The sequence below is a fragment of the Diospyros lotus genome, chromosome 1 (genome assembly GCF_014633365.1).
Source record: "Diospyros lotus cultivar Yz01 chromosome 1, ASM1463336v1, whole genome shotgun sequence".
Taxonomy (NCBI): domain Eukaryota; kingdom Viridiplantae; phylum Streptophyta; class Magnoliopsida; order Ericales; family Ebenaceae; genus Diospyros; species Diospyros lotus.
In genome coordinates this window covers 26,392,305-26,415,405 of record NC_068338.1, presented here as the reverse complement: position 1 = coordinate 26,415,405, position 23,101 = coordinate 26,392,305, and the positions used below count along the sequence as shown (strand labels likewise).

At 35.1% G+C, this 23,101-nt stretch overlaps 1 protein-coding gene across 2 annotated transcripts in view; it reads left to right on the top strand.

Annotated features, from left to right (window-relative positions):
- The window catches only part of LOC127805409 (peptidyl-prolyl cis-trans isomerase CYP71), a 41,987-nt gene extending 24,598 nt beyond the window's left edge, over positions 1–17,389 (top strand). The window contains exons 3-13 of one of the 2 annotated variants that reach the window (XM_052342249.1): positions 4,065–4,312; positions 4,423–4,544; positions 6,625–6,700; positions 6,958–7,065; positions 7,150–7,326; positions 10,379–10,596; positions 10,916–11,048; positions 12,282–12,505; positions 14,084–14,237; positions 15,436–15,598; positions 16,806–17,389. In XM_052342249.1, the coding sequence (XP_052198209.1) occupies positions 4,065–4,312; positions 4,423–4,544; positions 6,625–6,700; positions 6,958–7,065; positions 7,150–7,326; positions 10,379–10,596; positions 10,916–11,048; positions 12,282–12,505; positions 14,084–14,237; positions 15,436–15,519 (1,544 nt within the window). In that variant the 3' untranslated portion in view covers positions 15,520–15,598; positions 16,806–17,389. The remainder of the gene's footprint in view (positions 1–4,064; positions 4,313–4,422; positions 4,545–6,624; positions 6,701–6,957; positions 7,066–7,149; positions 7,327–10,378; positions 10,597–10,915; positions 11,049–12,281; positions 12,506–14,083; positions 14,238–15,435; positions 15,599–16,805) is intronic. The other variant, XM_052342248.1, reaches the window with a different exon arrangement.
- The last annotated feature ends 5,712 nt before the right edge of the window (positions 17,390–23,101 follow it).

Sequence of the window (23,101 nt, the reverse complement as noted above, 5' to 3'; positions counted from 1 at the left end):
ACTTGTAACATAGCCCCATGAGTCTCCTCTACTCCATAGTAGTAGATCGTAGAGGATTGGGGTTGGCCCTAGGCCCTCCTACTACCCCTCCAGTCACCAAGGCTCGGGCATTTCCTCCTGAGGTGTGATTATTGGGTGGTAGGGGCCTGATCAGTGTCCTATTCCTCTTGTAGATGGCCTCCAATGTTAATTCCTGAAGTCTCGCCTTCTCTGCAGCTTGTCTAACTATGGTGGGCATCATCATTTTCACCATTGATCTTAGTTCATCCTTGAGGCCGCTAATAAAACTAGACACAAAGTATTGGTCCGTTAATGTAGGTTGTGCATTCCACATTAGTGCCCCCAATTCTTCAAACCTCTCTTAATACTCAGTCACTACTCCCTCCTGTTTAAGCTTCTTGAACTCTTCTACTATATCTGCCGTGTTTCTCTCACCAAATCTTGCACATAATTCTTCAGCAAAATCTATCCACCTCACATTCATTCCCCTCGATCTAAACCATCCTTGAAACCAGGCATCGACCGTATCATTTAGATGGGCAGTAGCTAGATTGATCCTCTAATTCTCCACTATCTCGTAAAACTCAAAGAACCTCTCACACCTACAAATCCACCACCTTGGTTTGGATCCTTCAAAGAGAGGGATCTCTAATCTCAGCATTGGGCCTTGATTGGATCTAGGGGAATTAGCTTCTCTTACCTGATCTCCAATCTCCTCGTAGGATGAGTTTTCTGCTTCAGTGACTCCTTGTGCCTCGGGAAGATTCATGTTCCCGCCATTCCTTGCTCGGAACCCATTCTGGGAGGGAATTCTGGTGGCAATTAGAATTGCGGCAATGATGACAGCATGTTGAACATACTGTTGATTCTTTGTCCAAATTGCTCCATGTTCTCCTCGGTTCCTCGCTAATTCTCGTTGTACTCATTCTCGAGAAGCATGTCATCTTCGCATAGCTCCTCTTGGATCGTCCTTATCTCTTCTCTACTCTGGGCCACGGCTTCCTGCGTCTGATTCATTCCGAATTCCATCACTTCCATTCTATTCTCCAGCTGCTTCATCCTAGTGCCTTCCGCCATTTGGAATTCCTTTTGGCCCGATACAATTCACTGATCACACACCTCCTGATACCGGAATCTCGGCCAAGGATGACTGGCTTTGATACCAAAATGGCAAGTCTCTAAGATGAGACTTGAGAGAACAAATTTAGAAGGATCGAGAGGGAGAGATAGAATTGAGAGGGAAAATGAGAGAATTGAGAGGTAAGAAAGAGAGTTTTAAGAGGGAAAGATCTTCTCATTCAACATAGAAGTCCCATCCTCAAGTAATCAGCCTTATATAGGCCCTTCCGCGGTTCATAGTGTAACCGTAGGAATGTTCTAGGTATCGCTACAAGTGGGCCATGTGGGTTGTGGTTATTATAACAAAAAATTGATAAAAATTTACAAAACTACCACTGGGACATAACAGTCAGTTGAGAATTAAGCATCAATGCTTTTAATTCCTCAAATTTGACCTTATATTCTGTTATTGACCCTTCTTGCGTTAGGTTATTGAATTCCTCTCTATGTTGATTTAAGGAAGTAGAGTACTCCTTAGAAAAGCATTCAATAGAAACACTAACCTGAAATTTCTGTGAGAATAGAATTGTGAGATTTATATTTATGTCATGACCTATTTAGTATTAGTATAAATAGGCGTATAATCTATATGTTTGATGAGGAATTTATTTCCTCCAACTAGGGTTTCTCTCTCTCAAGTTCAATATGGTATCAGAGCCACCATTCAAACCCTAGTTGCAATTGTGGCCTCCTTGTTGCCTTAACGCCGCCTCCGCCATGCCGCTACCAGTCTCCTCCACCAGCTCCGGCGTGTGTTCCTTGCACCTGTTGCCTCCTCTCTAGTAGCGGCCGCTTTTGAACTCTTCTCCGGTCACCATCGCCATCGCCAGTCGGCAGATCTCAGCCTTCAGTCTCTCAGATCTCGTGGTCGCTTCTCAAATCTGGGAGAGATCTGGCCTTCATAGCCACCATGAACTTCTTCAACCATCTTCTTCCTCGGTCACCAGCTGCAACCATAGTCGCTACTGTTGTCACCATCAGTCACAACCAGATCTATCCAGATTTGTTGTTGCTGCCATCTCTCGCTAGCCACCAACCTTCAAATCCATCGTCGCATCTGTCTGTCCCCGTTGCCTTCTGCAGTCGCCAAGCGCCGTCACCCTTTGTGGTCGTCCGCAGAAGCCTTGGGTCGTTGCCTTCAGTCCCGCGGCCTTTGAATCTGCAGCCCGTAGCCTCCACATCTGCTGTTACTGCCATCTCTCGTCGGCCACTGACCTTCAGATCTGCCCGCGGCCTTCAAATCTATATTTGCCTAGATTCGATCGTCAATCCTTCAAATCTGGCTATTGGACCTTAGATCCGACCATCATTTGTCAGATCCAATCGTCATTCCATCATATCTGTCCATCAATCCCTCAGACCTGGTTAGATCTAACTATCGGACCTCAGATCCGGCTATCGGTCTTCAGATCCAACCATTATTTCTCAAATTTGGCCGTCAATCCTTCAAATCCGGCCATCAATCCCTCAGATCCAACCATCGTTCTTCAAATCCAGCCACCACTATTCAGATCCGGTTGCCCTTCACTCAGATTCAACCCTCGCTCTTCAGATCCGGCAGCTCCCGTTTAGATTCGCGTTGTTCCCATCCAGATCTCACGGCTGCTAATTAGATCTCGTGGCTAGTTTTTCATATCTCGTCTCCTTTCAGCGTGACTCTCAGGTCTCGTAGCCTCTTCTCCAGATCTTGTGCATCGCATAGATCTCGTGTCGCCATTGCAACGTCGATCTACCATCATTGTCGCCATCGCTAAGATCTGCCTCCAATCAAAAACTGCCTCTGGTACTCATTTGTAGCTGACCCAAAGCAGTCGTTGTCTACAGCAATATCTCCACGTGCTCTCAAATAAATTACATTTGTAACAAACTTGAAACATATAATATATATGTTCCAGCTTAAGGGGGAATGCGAGATTTATATTTATGTCATGCTTATGTCATGACCTATTTAGTATTAGTATAAATAGATGTATAATCTATATGTTTGATAAGGAATTTATTTTCTCCAACTAGGGTTTCTCTCTCTCAAGTTCAACAAGAATCATCAAGTCATCCAACTTTCATTTGAGGTTATTGAATTCATTTCTTGTTGCGACCCATTCTTCCTTGAGTGTTTTCCCAAATGGCTGTGCACCTTCAAGAAGTCCTTCATCCATCTCAACAGATTCAAACCTTGAAAATTCACTTTCGTAAATCATCCTGTTCCACTGCAATCTTTCTAAGAGTTCAATTGGTTTCTGTTGCCACCAGGAATCAATCAGAAATCACCTGGGTCTATACTCAATCAGCTTTGCAGTGGCCTCTTGAAGGTTGCCTACTCTCAGCATCCAAAGTCACTGGAATTCTGTTCAAAATCGCCTCACATGCAGTCGCCTAGGAGAATCGATCGCCTCACAGTAGTCGCCTAGGTCAAATAGCCAAGAATTCTTCCTACTTCGCCTTCAATCCTGGGCCTCGAGTAACTAGAGCATAAGGAGTCTGTGGGCAGGGAACTGCTTTGTTGCAGTCTTTTGAGGAATCAAGAAGGTTGATTCTAATCCCACTTTTTGCAAAGGCAATTTTCAGTGATATCTTGGCTTTACTTTAGCTCATCGGAGATCGCCCAATGCTGTTTCAACTAACAACCTAGTTGCTTCCAATACTCGCCTACCTTCAGTTCAGCAAACGCACTTGGATCCACCTCAAACGCACAGTCATGAAGCTGTATTACTCCTCCTGATGCCGTTTTTCATTAACCTGGTGGAACCAAATTATTTGCCTGTTTCAAACATTATGCATTATTTTTCATATTGGTTCCTGTGTATGTATGTCAGGCTTTGGGTTTGTGGTTATCATTTTGTCACAAATTTACATTCCCTAATGAGGCAGCATTTATTGTGCCTTCCTTTCTTTGTTGGCCTCAGATTTGTTTAATCCTCCCATTCATTGATCATAACTTGGTTTAGGTTTGCAGGTCAGTGTTGATGGATTGCTATGCTGCACCATATCAAGTGATCGTTCTGTGAAAATATATGATGTGGTCAACTATGATATGATGGTCATGATACGTATTCCATATATAGCTGGTTCTGTTGAGTGGGTTTACAAACAAGGGGATGTCAAAGCCAAGCTTGCTATTAGTGATCGAAACTCTTCATTTGTACACATCTATGATGCAAGAAGTGGTTCAAATGAACCCATCATCTCTAGAGAGGTAGGGTTATTAGAAAGTTACTTTGAGCATTCTATACTATGCTGCACCTCTCCCTGGTTCTCCTGAGGGATCATCTTTTAAATTTTTTATTCTAATTTGTCTCCCTTCAGATACACTTGGGTCCTGTAAAAGTTATGAAATTCAACCATATTTTCGATACTGTTATATCTGCTGATGACAAGGGAATCATTGAGTACTGGAACCCTGCTACACTCAAGTTTCCAGAGGACGGGTGCGTTTCTACATATTTTATGTGTGCATGCGCATGCTTTTATATCTCAGTAGACTATGGTTGGCTTTTAGAAATTTTGATTTACCATTTATGGTGGAACTCATTATAAAATTATTTTATGTTTGATCCATGAAATAGGCCGATGGAACTCAAGTATCATTTTTAGGAGAACTAATTGAATTGTTTAATAATTGGATGAATGTGGTAGTTCTTTGTACTTAATTATGTTATTTTGTTTTGATGTATAGAATGTACTCAGTTTTAAGTGGGTCTGTGGCTGCACCATTATTTACTGCCTGACTCCACTGTCATAGCAAAGTTATCCTGTATGTCATTTACTCACTGGATTACAAAGAGAAACGAGAAAGTTATCTGCTTGTATCTCCATTTCTAAGAATGCTTGTTTTGAACTTTTTTATCTTTTTTTTCAAGTTCCACTATATTTGTTAGTGCTTATATTTTTGTAATTGTCCTATAAATTGCAGAATATTAGTCCCAGAGATGGGAATATATGACAGAACCTTAAACAAATAGATAAGATGATTTGCTATTTTGTTTATAATAATTCATGATAAAAGATTTAACAATTTTACATAGGCTATGCTACCTAATGCAAACATACCCCTTTATCTAGACTTTGGATCCGCTAGGAATAGGATGAATATCTTCAACACTAGAAGTGTCGAGAGAATTATTTAATGCACTGACGCAATTAAACAATCAGATTGGGTATGTTAATATATTTAATGTACTATGCTATATACAATAGTCAAGATTTTTTAGATAAGTTTTAGAAGCCCAAGTGTTCTACTTAAAATAAGTATTCATTTAGCAAGCAAATAACAATGACGCAAGTGAAAGATTATTGAGCCACATAATGCAACTTAAAAATTTTCAATACCAACTATAGTACTAGCAATTTCACTTGGAGATTGAGTAATCCCTTCAATATTTCTAGTGTTGAAAGTATTTGTGGTGTGCGGTCTACATCGCAGTATATGTCTTTCTGTTGTCATTACCTTGGCATAGGTTAGCATGGTCGTGACCTGCCATGTCCCATTGACTAACCTGACTCACAAGTCCTGAAACTTGTGACAGGTGTGAAGAGTCCTTACTCAATAAATAGGACTTACCCTTTATTTTATTTATGCAAAATCTGCCTTGGAAGTGTATTTCTTCTGATTTTTAGTTCCTTAGGGTTAATAGCCGATGTAACCAGTTGACTCTCCTTTGCCACACAACCTTCCTCACAAGTGATCCTTTACGTGTCTAGCACAACTGATTGTCCCAGCTAACATTCAAACTTTCCTAGGTTCCTTTTTAGCAGTTGAATATCATGCTCATATTCACAATTGACCTCTAATTGACTGTTTCCTTTCTGTCTGCCTTGCGTGCATACATTTTATTTCATTCTCTATCTGAGCTTAATGATACGAAATACCATAAAGCAACTCCACATCTGATCAAAAAGTAAATTCACCATTGCCCTCAGGGCATAGGTTAAGCGATTGGATGCGCAATATGTTGGTTCAATCTAGTGGGTTGCGAGTTCGATCCTCGCCCTGCACAAGAGTCAAAGACCCAACCTGCGATTTACCTCCCCTGACGTAATCGAGGGCATGAACATCAAGGGCCGCGCAAGGACGGTCATCCCAAAAAGTAACTTCACCATTGATTTATATCCTCAATTCATCATGGTTCTGCCTCTTACTATAATACTCTTCCCTTGAGAGCCGCTGACTAAAACTTGATTGTTCCGAGAATGGAAGAGAGTTGGGCTGGCCAATGGAAGTTGCTGGACACCTAGTCACACTCCAATCTTGCCACTTAGCCCTAAAAATCCACCCCCTACTTGCCTTCAACACCTCAAGCTGCTTGCTTTAGCTTGAGGAGGTGAGTCACTATCTGCTGTGTCTCCATATGGGTCACCTTGACAAATATCGATGTTCTAAATTTTGTTTGACATGTGCGCTATCTAGCATTTTTGCAAGCACATGAAACTGTTGCTTTTTTTATTTTCTAATTTTAATTGGTATCTGTTTTAGGTTTCAAGTATACTTACTTAATATGATGCATCCAGGGTGAATTTCAGACTGAAAAGTGATACCAATCTCTTTGAAATTGTGAAATGCAAAACAACTGTTTCTACCATTGAGGTAATGTGTATCTCATCAACTTTCTGTTTTCACTCTCAGATACAAGGGTTGGAGTATGAACTTGCTTAACAAGTTGAATGGTATTGCATGATTGATCTTTGAGGGAAACCGGGATTAATGTCAACTAAAATTTATAAATGATTCTGGATATGAATATGCAGTTTTCTGATTCTTTAAGTAATTGTGTTCACTGGAAATTGCTTATGATTTGTCTATCTTTTTACTAATGACTACAGTATCCTGGTACTTTTCCTCAGGTGAGCCCAGATGGTAAGCAATTTTCCGTCACTTCTCCTGATCGTAAGATACGCGTTTTTTGGTTTAGAACAGGTAAACTAAGAAGAGTCTATGATGAATCTCTGGAGGTAATTGCAGTTTCTTCAAGGCACTCAGATGTATGTTTGGCTTCAGATATCCTTCCAATAGCTTAATCTTTTTATGTTGTCTAGGTGGCACAAGATCTCCAGAGAAGTGATGTTCCCATGTACCGGCTGGAAGCTATTGATTTTGGACGAAGAATGGCTGTAGAGAAGGAAATCGAAAAAACAGAAAATGCACCGCAACCAAATGCAATTTTTGATGAAAGCTCTAACTTCCTCATATATGCAACCCTCCTTGGGATTAAAGTAAGGAAACAATGCCCTTTACTTTGGATAGTAATTGACTTTGTATGAGGCAAATACATATAGAAATTTAGCACAAAACAGGGTATCACAAATTTATGAAAGATGGGTATTCAAGTCTGAAGAGGCATCTATTCAAGGGCCTGAAAAATCCAGAACATTGAGACAGACAGATCTATAATATCCTTGAAATCCTATTATACAAAGCAGACAATAAACCTTCCTTGAGCTTAACTATTCAATTATTTGTCCAAAATTTTGTTGTGTTTTGAGAGGAAGGAATATATCTAATAGATACCACATCAAAACTAAAGGAGCCAATCAACAAATCTCCTTTTTGCCACTAGAGCCACCTTCCAAAAATGCATTAACACTGCCACTGTGCTTGGGAAAGCACAATCCTTGCTAGAACTTGTTGGGTTGGCACAATGAATGGCACCACACACCCAAGAGGGGGGGTGAATTGAGTGATTAATAATTTAAAAATTTTAAGGAGATTTTGAAATAGAAATCACAAAAAGTGAAATGAAAATAAAAGCACAATCAAAATAATGTTAGAGACACAAGAATTTCATAGTGGTTCGGCTAAACTCAACTTAATCCACTATCTTAGCTCCCCACTAAGGATTTCAAACAATTCATCAAACCTCCTACTTAACCAAGTAGGCCATCTAGCATAAACCGTTAGGAAATACAAACTTCCTACCAAAACCTAATAGGCCCTCTAGCTCACAAGTTAGGCAATGCAATAGAAACTTACAATGAATCTAAAAGATTGCTCTCTTAGTTATAATAATCTCTCAAACAAAAATACAAAGGCTAAAGCAAATATTACAAATGATATCTATAGCTTTTTTGAGACAAAATATGAAAGCACATGCACTTGAGAGAAGATGAATAACTCTTGTATGCTCAAGTCAATTCATTCCCATCCATTAACCTTCTCTAGTGCATCCATGGGCTATATTTATAGCCTTCTCCAATGCTTTGAATAAAACTAGTTGTTTGTGACTGTTGGAGCTTGCAAAACTAGCCGTTAAAGTAAAAAGCAATCAACGTGCTCAAAGAAACGGTTGACCAGAAGGAGAAAAACGGTCGACATGGACAAAAGTGATCAACTGAAAATGATGTTGTAGTTGCCAACCGCACTTGGCTGAGACCTTGCATAAAAACGGTCAAAAAAAATGATCGACACTTTAAGAGAAAACGGTCGACCATTTTTAAAAATGGTCGGCTGTTCTTCAAAAATGGTTGACATGCTGACCTTCAAAATTAAAACATGGATTTGATATTTAAATGCTATATGGCCAATTTTGATAAATAAAATATTCTTTTGACGATAAAAATTTATTTTTCCAAACCAAATGCCATCAAGAGATTAGAGAATGAAATTTTTGGCATAAATTGAAATTGATTTTCATGATGAATTGATTTTCATTTTGGTGCTTGAAAAGAAAGATAGATGCACCAAATAAATTTTTTAACATAGATTCAATATTGTTTTTCATCATCAAAACCACAACAAAAGAAAAACAACGAACTCAAATAACACATTAACACTATTGTCCAAATATCCTTAGCCTTGTTTGCATGCATAAACCAGTTAACTGCAATATGACTCCCTCTTAGTTAAATTGCCAATGATCGATATTTTCCATGAATCTAACATTGCTATCTAAAAAAGGGGCCTTAGACATCCAATCCCCCCAAGAAAATAAAATTCTTGAGAGCCATTAAAACACTTAAGAAAAAGTCACTTTAAATCTCCAGACCTCAGATGCACCCACTTCAATGAATCCTCACCAGCTCCACGCATGCAGTTATCTGTGTTTTACAAAGTTGAAATTTACTCAATCTCCCTATCTTTAAGATTATTCTGTAGATCATCAGTGTCCTAGAAAACTGGATCATCATCTCTTTTGAAATAGTATTTCATGAATTTCTACAATTGTGGTACCTTAAGATTAGTGAAAGTTGTTTATAATGTATCCTCTATGGTGAATATGTGTCTAGAAATGAACCTTGTTAATTACTAAGAGCTGAATATGGCCCTGATAATCCCACAAGCTCGTATATCCCCTTCCAAAACCCAATATGGGATATATCATGCAACACACAGAAACCTCCATTGAAACCCAGTCTTTGCTCATACTGCCTAGCTTACCCAACACGTTCTCCAAGTCCTAGACCCTATCCTTTCCACAAGCTTATGCCCACAACCATTTATGCTATTAAGAATCTCTGTATTCAGGCTTCTACTCTAATAGGTCTGCTACTGTTTCCCCAATCCATCGAATGATATTTGAATATATTTCTACGCCTTCCCATATAAAATCTCACTGTTGCTTCTCAAGTACTCTAGCGATAGTAGATGCAATAATAAATTTAGATGATAAACAGTAGGCAAGGTCAAGAAATACTATTGAACAGGGTAAACCAACCTCCATTTGACAAAAATGTCTTATACCCTGTCTATGTCCTCTAGAATCTTCTAGTATTTGAATTCTAAACATGCTGCTTTTAAAGAAAAGCTTCAAATAAAGGATGTATATCTTATGGCCCAAAATGGAAGCAACTGCATTGAACATTAGCAAACTCACTAAGCATGCACCCTTTGTCCTCATCTACAAGCACTGAAACTTCTGCACTACCCCAAAATGCTGAAACCTCCTCTTAGCTGTCTTTGGTGACTTATAATTGCTTGCCACCTCCTCCAATTCCAAAGTTTGTAACATAGGCAGTAGTATCTGAATCAAATGGCTGATGAAGGAACAAGCTGTGTTGCACCTCAATTCTGACACTGCCTCTTGAAGCACAAAATTGCCATCTAAGATAGTGAGCTGTTGTGCGCTTGCATTTTGAAATCTACATGTGACTTGGATGCTTCATTCTTCAGCCGAAGAAGAATTGTTCATGTTTTGATTGAATTTTTCAATATAAAAAAGCTTGTTATCTCCTTAGATATTTTGCTTTCCTTCCTTTTTTTCCCCACTTCTTATTTTGAACTAATGGGATATCTAAGTTCTGTATTTTCTTTTGTAATTTGTGTTGCCAGGTTGTAAATTTACATACAAATAAAGTTGCCCGAATTCTAGGAAAGGTGGAGAACAACGATAGATTCTTAAAAATTGCCTTGTATCAAGGTGACCGGAGCAGTAAAAAAGTAAGGAAAATCCCCGCCACAGCAGCAAATGTTAATGAGGCCAAAGAACCTTTGACAGATCCCACTCTCTTATGCTGTGCCTTCAAAAAGCACAGAATCTATTTGTTCAGGTACCACAAATTTCAGATGTTTTTGTGATAGTGTGATGCCTGTCTAAATTTAAGATTTTCTTTGAAAAGCATGGATAATTCTACTAGAGGTGATAATTTACGATATTTTATGCCACATTTTTACTTTAGTTTTTCAAATGAATTTCAGCTAATATATCATTTGTGGCACTAATAAGCAAACAAGTGAAGACTCTTTTTAATTGCTCTGGCTCCTGAACTGTGGGTTATTTGATATCCCACCTCTTGTTTATTTGTGGAATTAAGGCTTGTGATGATAATGAAGAGGTTCTTACTTTTGTCTTTATTATGGTTTTGATAGTCGGAGAGAACCAGAGGAACCTGAAGATGCAACTAAAGGAAGAGATGTGTTCAATGAGAAGCCTCCTGCTGATGAACTTTTGGCTGTATCAGACATAGGAAAAGCTGTCACAACATCTCTTCCAGATAATGTGGTGAGGTTTCTTTTTCCTTAATTGTTTTTGTACTTCTGCCAGTAATACTTAGACTCGGTCTACTGTGTAGAAAAATTGAAGGAAAATGAAGGGTTCTTTGTAGAAGGAATGTGAAAGGTCTCTCAGTGTAATAGGAGGAGTAAAACGAAGGGGAAAATGAAAAAATAGAGAAGAAAATTAGACACACCTGGCTCCTCCTCATGTTGTATGCTGTTGATGTTGCTTTTTAGTCACCGTTGCATTGTTTTTCAGTTAATGTTTTAACTTTTCCAAGTCTGTTAATTGTTCCTTGACAGTCACTGTTTTGTTCTATGATATCTATATTTTGTTCTAGACTTTTAGTTAATACTCAGTTAATATTTGCAACAAAAGAGTATTGTATGTTTGCTACAACTATAAGCCGGTAACAATGTAACTTATAACTTCATATATAATATTGTTTTTATGTTAATATTATATAGTATATGACTTTATATAAATTGTTTAACTTATATTTTTTGTGTGAATATTTATATTATATTGTATGTTTGTTTGCTTTCCTATAAGTATTTAACATTGTTTATTTTTTTATATAAATGTTGAACACGTGCTATATAACTTATATTTATATTTTGTGTGTTAATGTTATATATTACATTGTCTTATTATCTTTTCCATATTAAATATATTTTTTATAATTTTTTTTTAAATTTAGCACCTTGCTTCAGTCAAGTGAGCATTTTTTTGGTGCCTAGTGCCTCAGCTAATATAATGTTCATAGTGCCTTTAAGGGTGCCTTTTGCCCTTGACTACCTTGGGTGCTAGCTTTTTACGTGTTTTACTTGCATTGGCACTTGACTTGTGCATTTGACCTTTATTTGGTAAAATGTTTCTTGGTTGGCAATTTTCTTTATGTAATTTCTCTACCAACTTGTTCTATTTGTGTCAAATCAATTATTTTCTGATAGTGCTGTTCTTTACCTGTGTCTTACTCTATTTTTGTCTCTGCTCAGCTACCTTTTTCAGAAGTCATTAAAGTACTTGCTAGAATCTGCCTTGTCGAACATAATTACTTCAGCATTTCAAAGAAATGTTCTATTCTTACACAATGCAGTTTTATTTATTCATACTTATTTCTAGTTTAAACTGTGGTTCATTAACCATGTGCTTGTTTAGTTTGTTTTATTCTAGTGCTGTCTTTAGATTTTATTTTAAATATTTCCATTTTCTTTTTATGTATCTCAATTTTATCAGATCTTGCACACCTCATTGGGTGACATTCATATGAGGCTTTACCCTGAAGAATGTCCAAAAACTGTGGAGAACTTTACTACTCACTGCAGAAATGGCTACTATGATAATCTGATTTTTCACCGGGTCATCAAAGGCTTTATGATACAGACAGGAGATCCTTTGGGAGATGGTACTGGTGGGCAATCTATTTGGGGAAGGGAATTTGAAGATGAGTTTCACAAAAGGTGAATACTTTCTTTTTACTTAGAGCAATTATGCCACGACATTTGTGCTCCATATGAATTTTTTTGCCTTCCATTACAGGTTATTAGCATAATCTGCTATTTTGAACCTTTTATTTTCAGTATATGAAAGTTAGGCCATTGTTTATTTAGTTACTGTTTTCATGAATGGTGATATTGAAATGTTGTCATCATGTGTCACGATGGCTTTACTCATCAAGAAAAAAAAAAAAAAAGAAAGCTAGCTTGTGTGACAGTAAGTATTCAATACCTGTTTTGTCTGTACATCCTAGAGCATTCAAGTTTATTTGAGGCCAAATATATGATTCTGCATTTCTTGGATGTCCATAGTCATGACTACCAAATGCACTTCTGTCTCTTGTTGCTATAATAAAACATGCTAGTCGACTGGAACAAGATGTTGGGCTATGTGTTCTTCCCTATTATCTACGGTATCTTTCTAGAAGGAACCTAATGCAATATTAGGTAACAATGGGCAAACTGGGAATTCTGAACCACTGTTTTTACCTTGCAAATTAAGTTTTTGTTTGAGTTTACCTTTCAAATTAAGGTTTAGTTTGGATTCTTGTTCTGGGTTGTAGGCCCCACAATAGAAAGTTTAGCTTAGTTGCCTAAAATTATTCATTTAACATAATGATCAGCTGATGATATGGAGATATAGGAAATTAAAAGAATTGCTTCGGAGATGATGCCTGGATATTTTGGAGCTGTTTGTGGAAAACAACTCTAATTGTCCGGAAAATTACTTCACAGAAAATGGAAGATTAGATAACTTTTTGAAATACAAAAAATTTTCTAACCACAAAATGGTGATTTGGAAAATGCAGTTTTCCTCGAAATTTTTCCCAAGTCGTCTCTACCTCCTTTTTTAACACAAAATACAATTTCACAAAAGAAAAACCTCTCTGTTTCTGTCTTTTTGGAACATGTGTTCTAATTTTCTAGATTGGAAACTGGTTTCCTGCCCTTCTAACATTTTGAACGCCTTTTTCAAATTTTCTGTGGAAAATGAAAATTAGAGATTTTTTGAAGAATTGGAGAGAGAGAGAATTGGAAAATATTTTCCACAACTAAACTGCCCCTAGGATCATTAATGGCATCAAAAGCAAAAGTTGAGGTTGGTGTGCACCTTATATATTGTGGGCTTGGCTGAGAATGACCTAGATTGGCTTTGCCGGAGCTCGACAAGTTTATTGGAGCTGCAAATGCTTCCACATACACTCTGCCAAATTGTATTGAAGCTCAACTATAATTTTCTTCTCCAGAGGGTAGGCTTCATCTAGATTCTTCCAATTGAAAGGTTTAATATCAATTTAGAATTAGAGATAACACTAGTTTATGTATTCACATTATCTTTGTACTTATTTGCAACAAAGGAGTTCATCAAAAGCTCAATAGTTGCATTTAAAACAGGAATTGTGGGTGCAGTTGCAGAGAGTTTTTATTCCTAGTGTGTGTATCTGTGTCAGCATGTACCATTTAAGTATTTTCCCTGTTAAAGGCTTTGTAGGTGTAAATTGAATTTGCTTTACTTGTGCTGAATTTTACTGCTGCCTGCAGTTTACGGCATGACCGGCCTTTCACTATTTCAATGGCAAATGCGGGGCCCAACACCAATGGTTCTCAATTTTTTATCACTACAGTGGCTACTCCATGGCTGGACAATAAGCACACTGTTTTTGGTAGAGTTGCGAAGGGTATGGATGTTGTACAGGTATGGACCTGCGCAACGAGTAACTTTGTGCCCTTGTGTATAAATGCTTGCACTTGTCCTTGTCCTTTTATCCATTTCTAGTTTGGGAAAAATACACTTACTGCCCTCAGGTAAGGCCGAATTCAAGGGACCGCACCTTGGCTTTCAGAGATTGCACTTGTTACCTCTTGAGGTATAAAAAGTTGTAACCCTCAGCCCCCTGAGAGTTACTATTACTTGCAACAAAACAGCCTTGCAGATGCAAAACTCACAAGATTGCAGGCAATAAATTAATTCCCGGTAGCACCTTAGGTTTAAGAAGTTGTAACACTTGGCCCCCTGAGAGGTACTATTACATGCAAAAAAGCAGCTTTAGAGATGCAAAACTCACAAGATTGCAAGCAGTGAATCCATTCCTAATATAGCACCCCTAATCGAACTGACTTCAAATTAAAGGGCAGTTGCTGAGTCCAAATTGAGTAGTCTCCATGTCTTATGAAAGTCACAGCAAGCTTCTGAAGAGAGAAATGAAGATCAAAATCTACCTCAATTTGCTGGTTCCCTTCCTTTCATGATGAAAGGGAACCCAAGGATCTGGGTTCTTCCATGGACGGATCCCAGATCATTGCGATCTGCTGGTGGCCGACCACTTGTGGTTGCTGACCATCACTGGTAGTTTTTTTCTTTTCTTTTTTTCAATTCTTCTGTTATTAGGGGGGGAGAGAGAGAGAGAGAGTAGGGGTAAAATGATCATTTTACTCAGTTTTTAGTGGCAGCAGAAGTCTTTGTAATTTCTCAAAATGGAGGGGTAGTCCCTGTAATTAGGCCTACCTCATGGATAATTGGTGTAATTTACTCCTTTTTTTTTCTTTTCCCTTTTGTTTTCATTATTTTGTTTTCACACGTTTTTTCTTTTCTTTGTGTGGATGTGGGTTGGGGTGGGAGGGAGTTGGAGGTTGGGAGGGATCTTCAAATTACGTACAGGATGAACTGGAAATTGTTATTTTATATGGCACAGTAAACCAGCGGGCCCTTTGTTTCAGCACCCTCTATGAAGTGTTAAATATATTAAACCAAATTTCAATTGACGGGGGGTTTTTTGATAGTAGATATATGAGGCTATTTGTTGAATACTGTTTTCAAAGCAATGACCTGTTTACATTTCATCAATTTATTTTTCCTTAAGACTGATCACTGAGGATTCAATCATGGATGGCAGGCTATAGAAAAAGTAAAGACAGACAAGAATGACAAGCCATACCAAGATGTAAAGATCTTAAATGTGACTGTTCCCAAGTCATGAAGGATTCACTTGTTTACTTGTTCAAACTACTGTGATGGTCCTCCCTAACAATCACTGTCTGAAATAATGTTCAACACTGGTAAATGCACGTTATGTTTCTTTGCTTTCTATTATGTACTCTTATTCATACTGCCATTCATCTCGTATTGCTCTCTCTCTCTCTCTCTCAAAATTAATGCCATCTGCCAGTTAGGGTTTTAGTATTTGGGTGGGGGATTGTCACTTGAACTGTTTTGTTCACCCTTGCACACACTGGAATTGACTGTGTTAAGGGTATGAGATGTGTGTTTGATTACCTTTTGCTAATTGGACCCTTGGATACTCTAATTTTTAGTGATATTTGAACAATTGTTGCTCAAATTAACATTAAAGCAAATTTAGAAACTCCATTATGTATATGAATTAGAAATTATATCATTTTTTATTTATTTTGAATTTCATTTCTTGTATAGAATATAATTTATTTGGAATATCATGCAATGCACATGACACTTCTGGTATATTTCCCATTATCCAAAGATCCATGGGTTTAAGAAAGTCTTGTTAGATAAATTTTCCATGAAATCCACAAAAATCCTTAATTTTAATATGATATGTGGATTAAAGTCATGTTCACAAAAATCCTTAGTCTTTTTGTGTTATATATGATATGTGGATTTCATGGAAAATTTATCTAACATTATTCTAATATGTGAACATATACACACATCCGAGAGCACCTTACTGCTGAGCATGTAACATGTGGGACCAAAAACATGTAGGGAAATTGGTGAAGTGACTCTATAAGAAAAGTTGAGAGAGAGTGATGAAACAAACTACTTGGGGAAACGTAGGGTATTGTGAATCAATAATTCTATTGATTTCATTACATTTCAGCCGTTAACGCTGTAACAATTAGAATAGCTCGCTCTTCGTTTTTTCACTGTGTATTGAGATATTGGATGTATCACCGAACAAACACCCACGCACAAAATCCATATAGGAATTGGGAAGTACCAGATTGTGGATGCCTGGGAACAAACTCTTATAATCAGTGATGGTTAGATTTTTGAAGGTATAAACACTTTATCAAAGTACAGGCGTTAGTTGGAGTAGTGTCATCACTTCTATGCCCTTCCTATTACAATAATAGTGTCTCTCTATTATCGTCTTTGACTTTCTGACAACATGCTCATATTCGCAAGTCTGAATGTCCAAGTTATGCAGTTTGCCATTTGCTAATCAGATTTTGGTACGTCGTGTTTCAACTGGTTGTGGTTCCTATATATTTCTTATTCTGTCTCCAGTGTTCTTGAAGACATCTGCATGGCTGGCTAGCTCTGCCATTTCATTTGCACCTGGGTTCGAGATTAATTAAGAGAGATTTTCTCCCAAAATGTAATTGAGAGTCAACATCTCTAGAGGGCCTTGAGGGTCTCACCTTGCTGAGGTTTGAATTATGCGTCGTTGTTGACAAAATGTTGTATCAGCACGTAATTTGATATTCATTTTGGGGATGGATATTGTAAACAAATAGATTAAGATGTTGTGACAGTGCGCAGGGCATGGATCAGCACCGTGCCGACTCAGATACTAAAATGAATTCTTAAATTTTGGGCTTTTTTGTTTTCCTTCGTAGAGGCTTCTGTATTTAGCATTCAGGCTTTGAGCGTGTTGGTTATCGTTTTGAAGTTATAGCTCGCGCATTTAGCCCCCAATGATTTTCTAGTTCGTGTTGGGAGACGGTGCTGCTGAATGGCACAAAAAAACCTAATCAGTGAAGATTCCCATTACGTGTACTACTTCCAATGACTCTGGAACATATGTTACTGGTTAGGTTGATTTATTATATGTTAAATTGATCAGGCCTAGTCCTGGTCACGTTTTACTTTTGATTACTTAATTGAATTAGCAGCATTTTTATATTATTTTATTTTATATACATGTAGCATCAATTTTGTCATTTTCACTAAAGTAGCACTATATGGGTGTTGAGTTAGAGTTGAAAGAGATTCGTTAGTTTGATTGGCGAGTTTAGAAAACATTAGGTCATATTCTCTTTATTGTTTTCGGTCGTTTTTAGTTTTTAGTTTTTAATTTTTAATTTTTAAAACACTCAAAACGTATTTATTTATTTATTTTCAAAAATATATTTTTCAAAACACAACAAAAATTTGTACACAAAATTCAAAATGTTGAAATATCGTTTTAATTATTTTCAATCAAGCTTTTCAAGTCCAAAACGTTTATAACGTCTCCATCCTCATAGTCAAGTTCGACTCTTCTTATCTCCTTCTTTCTTCTCCTTTTGAAGGCTTGATTATCGACCTCGCTTGCCATCGCCATCATAGTTGCAAGCTATCATTGATCGCTAACTTTCTTCTTGTGGCAGTCGATAGCAAAAGGCAAGGCGATAGTAAAGGAGAGGCAGCGAGAAGCAAGGCAGTAGCTAAGGGTGTGCATAAAATTAGGTTACCTGATTTAATCGAATCGATCGGTCCAATCAATTTGGTTTGGTCATCCATTGTGGACAGTTCAGTCTCAATTACCATTTTCCAAATATTTTGGGTAGTCAATTTTGTTCAGATATTTGGGCAACAAGAATCGCAAAATTGAATCAGCTGACCTAAGATGACTAAGACCGAGTCACCTCCCTACCCCCCTTGTTACCCAAACCCAAGTCCAAGTCCATTCAGTTCTTTCTTCTTCTTGCACACTCGATAGCTTGAGATCGCCTAACCCCTCCCCCCACTCATTGTCGAAGCATCGAACCCTAGGTCGCCTGTCAACCTTCATCTCGCCGTTGCAGTCGACTTCTCCCCCCCCCAACACCCATCCCTTCTACACGTGAGAGTCATCTCCCCACTCGTCGAAGCATCGAATCCTGGGCCATAGCCTAACCCTCACCTGAATGTCGTTGTCATTGTCAAAGCTAAACGCTTTCATCGTCGACTTTTCCCCCACCCAACACCCAGCCCCCCTCGCACCCAAGAGTAGTCACCCCCACTCATCGATGGAGACAACAAACCCTAACTCATTTCACCCTCACCTCGTTGTCAATGATTTGGTTGGTTTCGCCGTGAACAATTTAAGAGGGTAATACGGTTTCAAGCCTTTTAGCAACTTAATCGTCGTGTGGTTTCGTCATGTCCAATCTGGTTGGTTTTCTTTGCTGTTATTTAATCTTTTGTTTTGTTGAACTTATTGATTGAATTTTTAAACATGGAGAGCTTTTTTATGTTTGTATTGCTTATTTGCTTTAAGAGTGAATGCCTAATGATAGCTTTTTTTTGGTGATCTTAAGGCTTATGACTGCAATGATTGACTGGTTTTAGTCTTTTGTTGGGTTGACCTTTCTGGAAACCTAATTTACTTCACTTGTTGTAAAATGGTAAGAACAAAATGGAAGCATGAATTGTGTTGTTGTTTAATGGATGTTCTTTGTACTCCTAAATTGAAGGCATTCCTACCATTTTTATAATAAATGAAAACATGAATTGTACATGGGATCTAAATTTTTGTTTATTAGTTATAATATTTTTCTGTTTTCTCTATCTTTGATACTTGGAAGATGTGTGCCCTAGGTTTCTATTGAAAATATGTTAAAATTATAATATTGATTTTGAGTTTGGAAGGGGTGGTGATTGATTAATTATTTCTCTTTGGTAGATGTGTGATTAGTTTCAGCAGAAGTATACACTCATTAATGTAGGTGTAATTTGGTTAAATTGGTTTGGAAGATTTGTGTTAGTTAAATCGATTTTTTGTTTGTATTTGGCTTCGGTTCAATTCGATTTTTAGGCTACGCTTCTGGTTTGATTAGTTTAAAGTCCAAATCAATTACTTTAGTTTCAGTTAGTGTATCAAGTCGGTTTGATTATATCATTAAGTTAAGTTTGGTTAGTTAAAATCGGGGTGGTTCGATTTGATTATAATCGAATGCTCACCCCTAGCGACAGTGATATGTGAGACAGCGACGACCAATAGATGAAGGCGACGAAGGGAAGAGGGCTGGAGAAGAAAAGGCGACGACGAGAAGCGAGGTAGTGATGACGTGCGAGAGGAATACTGTGAACATAAGAGGGTTAGAGAAGAAAATGCTATAGCAAAAGGCGAGACGGTGGCGAAAGGAAGAGGACTATAGAATGAGAGCAATGGATGGCCAAGGAAGAGAAGAAAATAGGAGAGAGATTAAGATAACAAGTTGGTGGGTTTCTTGGATAAATAAATGATCATAAATGAAGAGAAAAGTGGAGGAAAAATTAATAATTATATGTATAATATCTAATTTAATAAATAATATAATAATAATAGGTATGTATATGTATGTATGTTAAATAATATATTTATAAAATATATAAATATATACCTAATATATTATACATACATATATTCTTATTTTTAATTGCGAATTTTTTATTAGGGTCTGCTTACGAGCTTCTAATTGAGCCAGTTTGTAAGCTAACGAGTCAATCTTTACTGAGCTCAAACTCGAGGCTCGTTTATAAATCAATTTTCAAAGTTTGACTATTTTTTTGTCAAATCAATTTATTTATTTATTCGTATTTTACTCTTGTAACAGGAACAAATATTGTAAAATTTACTAACTTTAAAATGTATATATTTTTTAATAATATATTAATATTAAATAGTTATAATTTACTAAATAATAAAATTCATTGAATCAAATGTTATTGAAAATTTATTCTCAAAATTCTAAATAGAATTTGTTTTTTAGTTTTCTGTTTGAAAAATAATATTTTACAATGACAAACTGAATGCATTTTTAATTTTTTGAAAATAGACTAACAAAAATAAAAAATTAAAAATAAATTCAAAAGTCAAAATTAAAATACAAAAGAATGGTCCTTAGCTTTCATTCATTTTTAAGCAAGTATTTTTTTTAATTTTTAAGAATGTATCCTAAAATATGTCTTTTAACATTTTATATTTTAATAAGTTATATAGTTCATTTTTAAAAGTTTAGAAAACATAAAAAGCAGTCTTTTAATTCATAACATAAAGTTGAAATTTTTTAAAAATTGAGTTTTTGTATTTTTGAATAGGGTATTTAATTATTTAATCTTTATATATATAAAAGTAGGATAGTCTTGAAAAAATAAATTTCCCCCCAAAACTTGCATTAATGATTTGCAATTAATACTTATTATATTAATAATTTATATTTTGTAATTTACATTAATAATTTAAATCTTTCAATTGCTTTGAAATAATAAGTAGTAATAAAATTTCCCCCAAAAACTTGCATTAATGATTTACATTTAGTACTTATTGCATTAATAATTTAAATCTTTCAATTGTTTTAAAATAATATATACTAATTATTATAAAATTAATAATAAATTTTAAATACACGAGTTTTTCAATGTTAATCATGAATTTTTTAATACATTATTATGTGAATATTAAATATTTAATTAATCTGTCAATCAATAAAAAATAAATACTATTTATGAGGAATATGAATAGACATTTAAACTATTAATTAAGTCAAGAAAATTATTCATTTATATAAAAATTTATCTTTATATAATATAATATAAATAATATATAGTAGAATAGTATGCAAATACTTCCTACCTCCAAAAATCTGCTAAACTATTTTTTACATCTAAAATTTGTATTAAACTTGCATAAATTTTTCAATACTATTAATTAATCAAAAATAAATACTATTTATGAGAAATATGAATAGACACTTAAAGTATTAACTAAGTCACGAAAAATTATTTATTAAACAAAATCTTATCTTTGTATAATATAATAATATATAATATATTATATTAAGGTATAATAGTTTGCATATTTTTGTTCCCTCAAAAAATCTGTCAAGCTGTTTTTTGCCTCTAAAATTTGTATTAAATTTGCATGAGTTTTATGAGAAATATTAATAGACAACTTAAACTATTAATTAAGTAATAAAAAATTGTTCATTTATTTAAAATATTATCTTTATATCTTTATTCTATATATATTTATATAATATTGAGCGGATATATTATAGATTTTACAGTATTTATTTATAATATAATATAATTAATAAAAAAATTTATAAGTATTTTGTCAAATGACTTATTTAATGTGTTAATTATTCTTTAACACATTGAATGGCAGTATATTGAATTAAAAGTGTTATTCGTTAGCATATTGAATAGCAAATAATTAATTAAACTTAAATTTGGATCAATAATTAAAGATTAACAAAAATTATAATTATTAATTATGTTAAAATTATTTAAAATAACAAGTTTGTTTTTTTATTTTTAAATTAAACTCTCTCGTATATCACATCGGGTCATCACTAGTATAGAATTAAAGTGGAGAGTTATTTTTTCTTGTTTTGAAGATTTAAGAAAAGAGATAATTATATTTATTTCGTTTGAGTGTAAAGTAGAATAAATTAAAAAATAAATATAAGCATTTATTTGCTTACTTTGATATTAGAGATAAAAGAGATTTTGAAAGAAAATGGGCGATTAGGTCCTCTTTTGTTATATGTGTTTTAATTAAGGCGGTATTTGTTAAAATGAACAAGATAAGAGGTGTTAAAATAAGTTTGGAATGCATTATAGATTAAGATATGAAATGATCAAAATAAGGTCGGAAAACATTCAAAGATTTCTATCAGAGTGTTTGTTAAAATTTTTGGAATCCATTGATAATTATATTTTTCCTTTTTATGTGTTGTTAATGTATATGATAAGTATAAAGATAAGAGTTTTTTTTATCAAAATATTCCTATTATTAAATTTATGATTAAAATACTATTTTATGATTAATATGAATTGTCAACAAAATTAAAATTAAAATTAAAAATTATATTTTATTTTCTAAATTCACGTTCAAAAATAAATTTTAAAGGAGTTAAAAAGTATAAATAATTATTATTAGAATTACAATAATTCCACTTAGATAATTAAAAATGGCCAAAATATATTTTCATAATAGATAATAAAATATAAAATTAAATAAAATAATTTAAAAATTGGTGAAATGAAATATATTAGTTAATAATATATATATAGAGAGAAATTTAAATTTAAAAAATCAATGAAATGAATAATAATGTCATTTAAATTTTAAAAATTGTCAAAATATATAATAATTTTAAAATATATTAAATAATATTAATTATAAGACTTAAATAAATAAGTTTTTTTAATAAATTTAAATCTTTAAAATGGATTAACTATCCTACTAGGGCCATATAAATAATTGAGCCTTATCTTGAAAGAGTCAAATGAATTTATCCGAGGAGGAGGTCAGATAAATTTATCTTGAAAGAAGAAGATAAAAGGGTACCTGAAATTTTTCTGAAAATAGTCAAATAAATTTAACAAACACGTTAGAAAGATCAAATATTTAAAATGTTTATCATATTTTACATTTTTTTTCTTTTATCTTAATTAACAAGCATCCCTTAAATAGATGCATGAGCTCCCAAAGGGAGAGATATATGTAAAATTACCAACTTAACCCTTAGTCCAAGTATTATATTTAGTTATTTATTAAAATCGCCCTTTGAAGTGGAAGCGCCCCCCCCCCCCCCCCCCGCCCCATTTTCTTCTTTTCCTGGACTCGG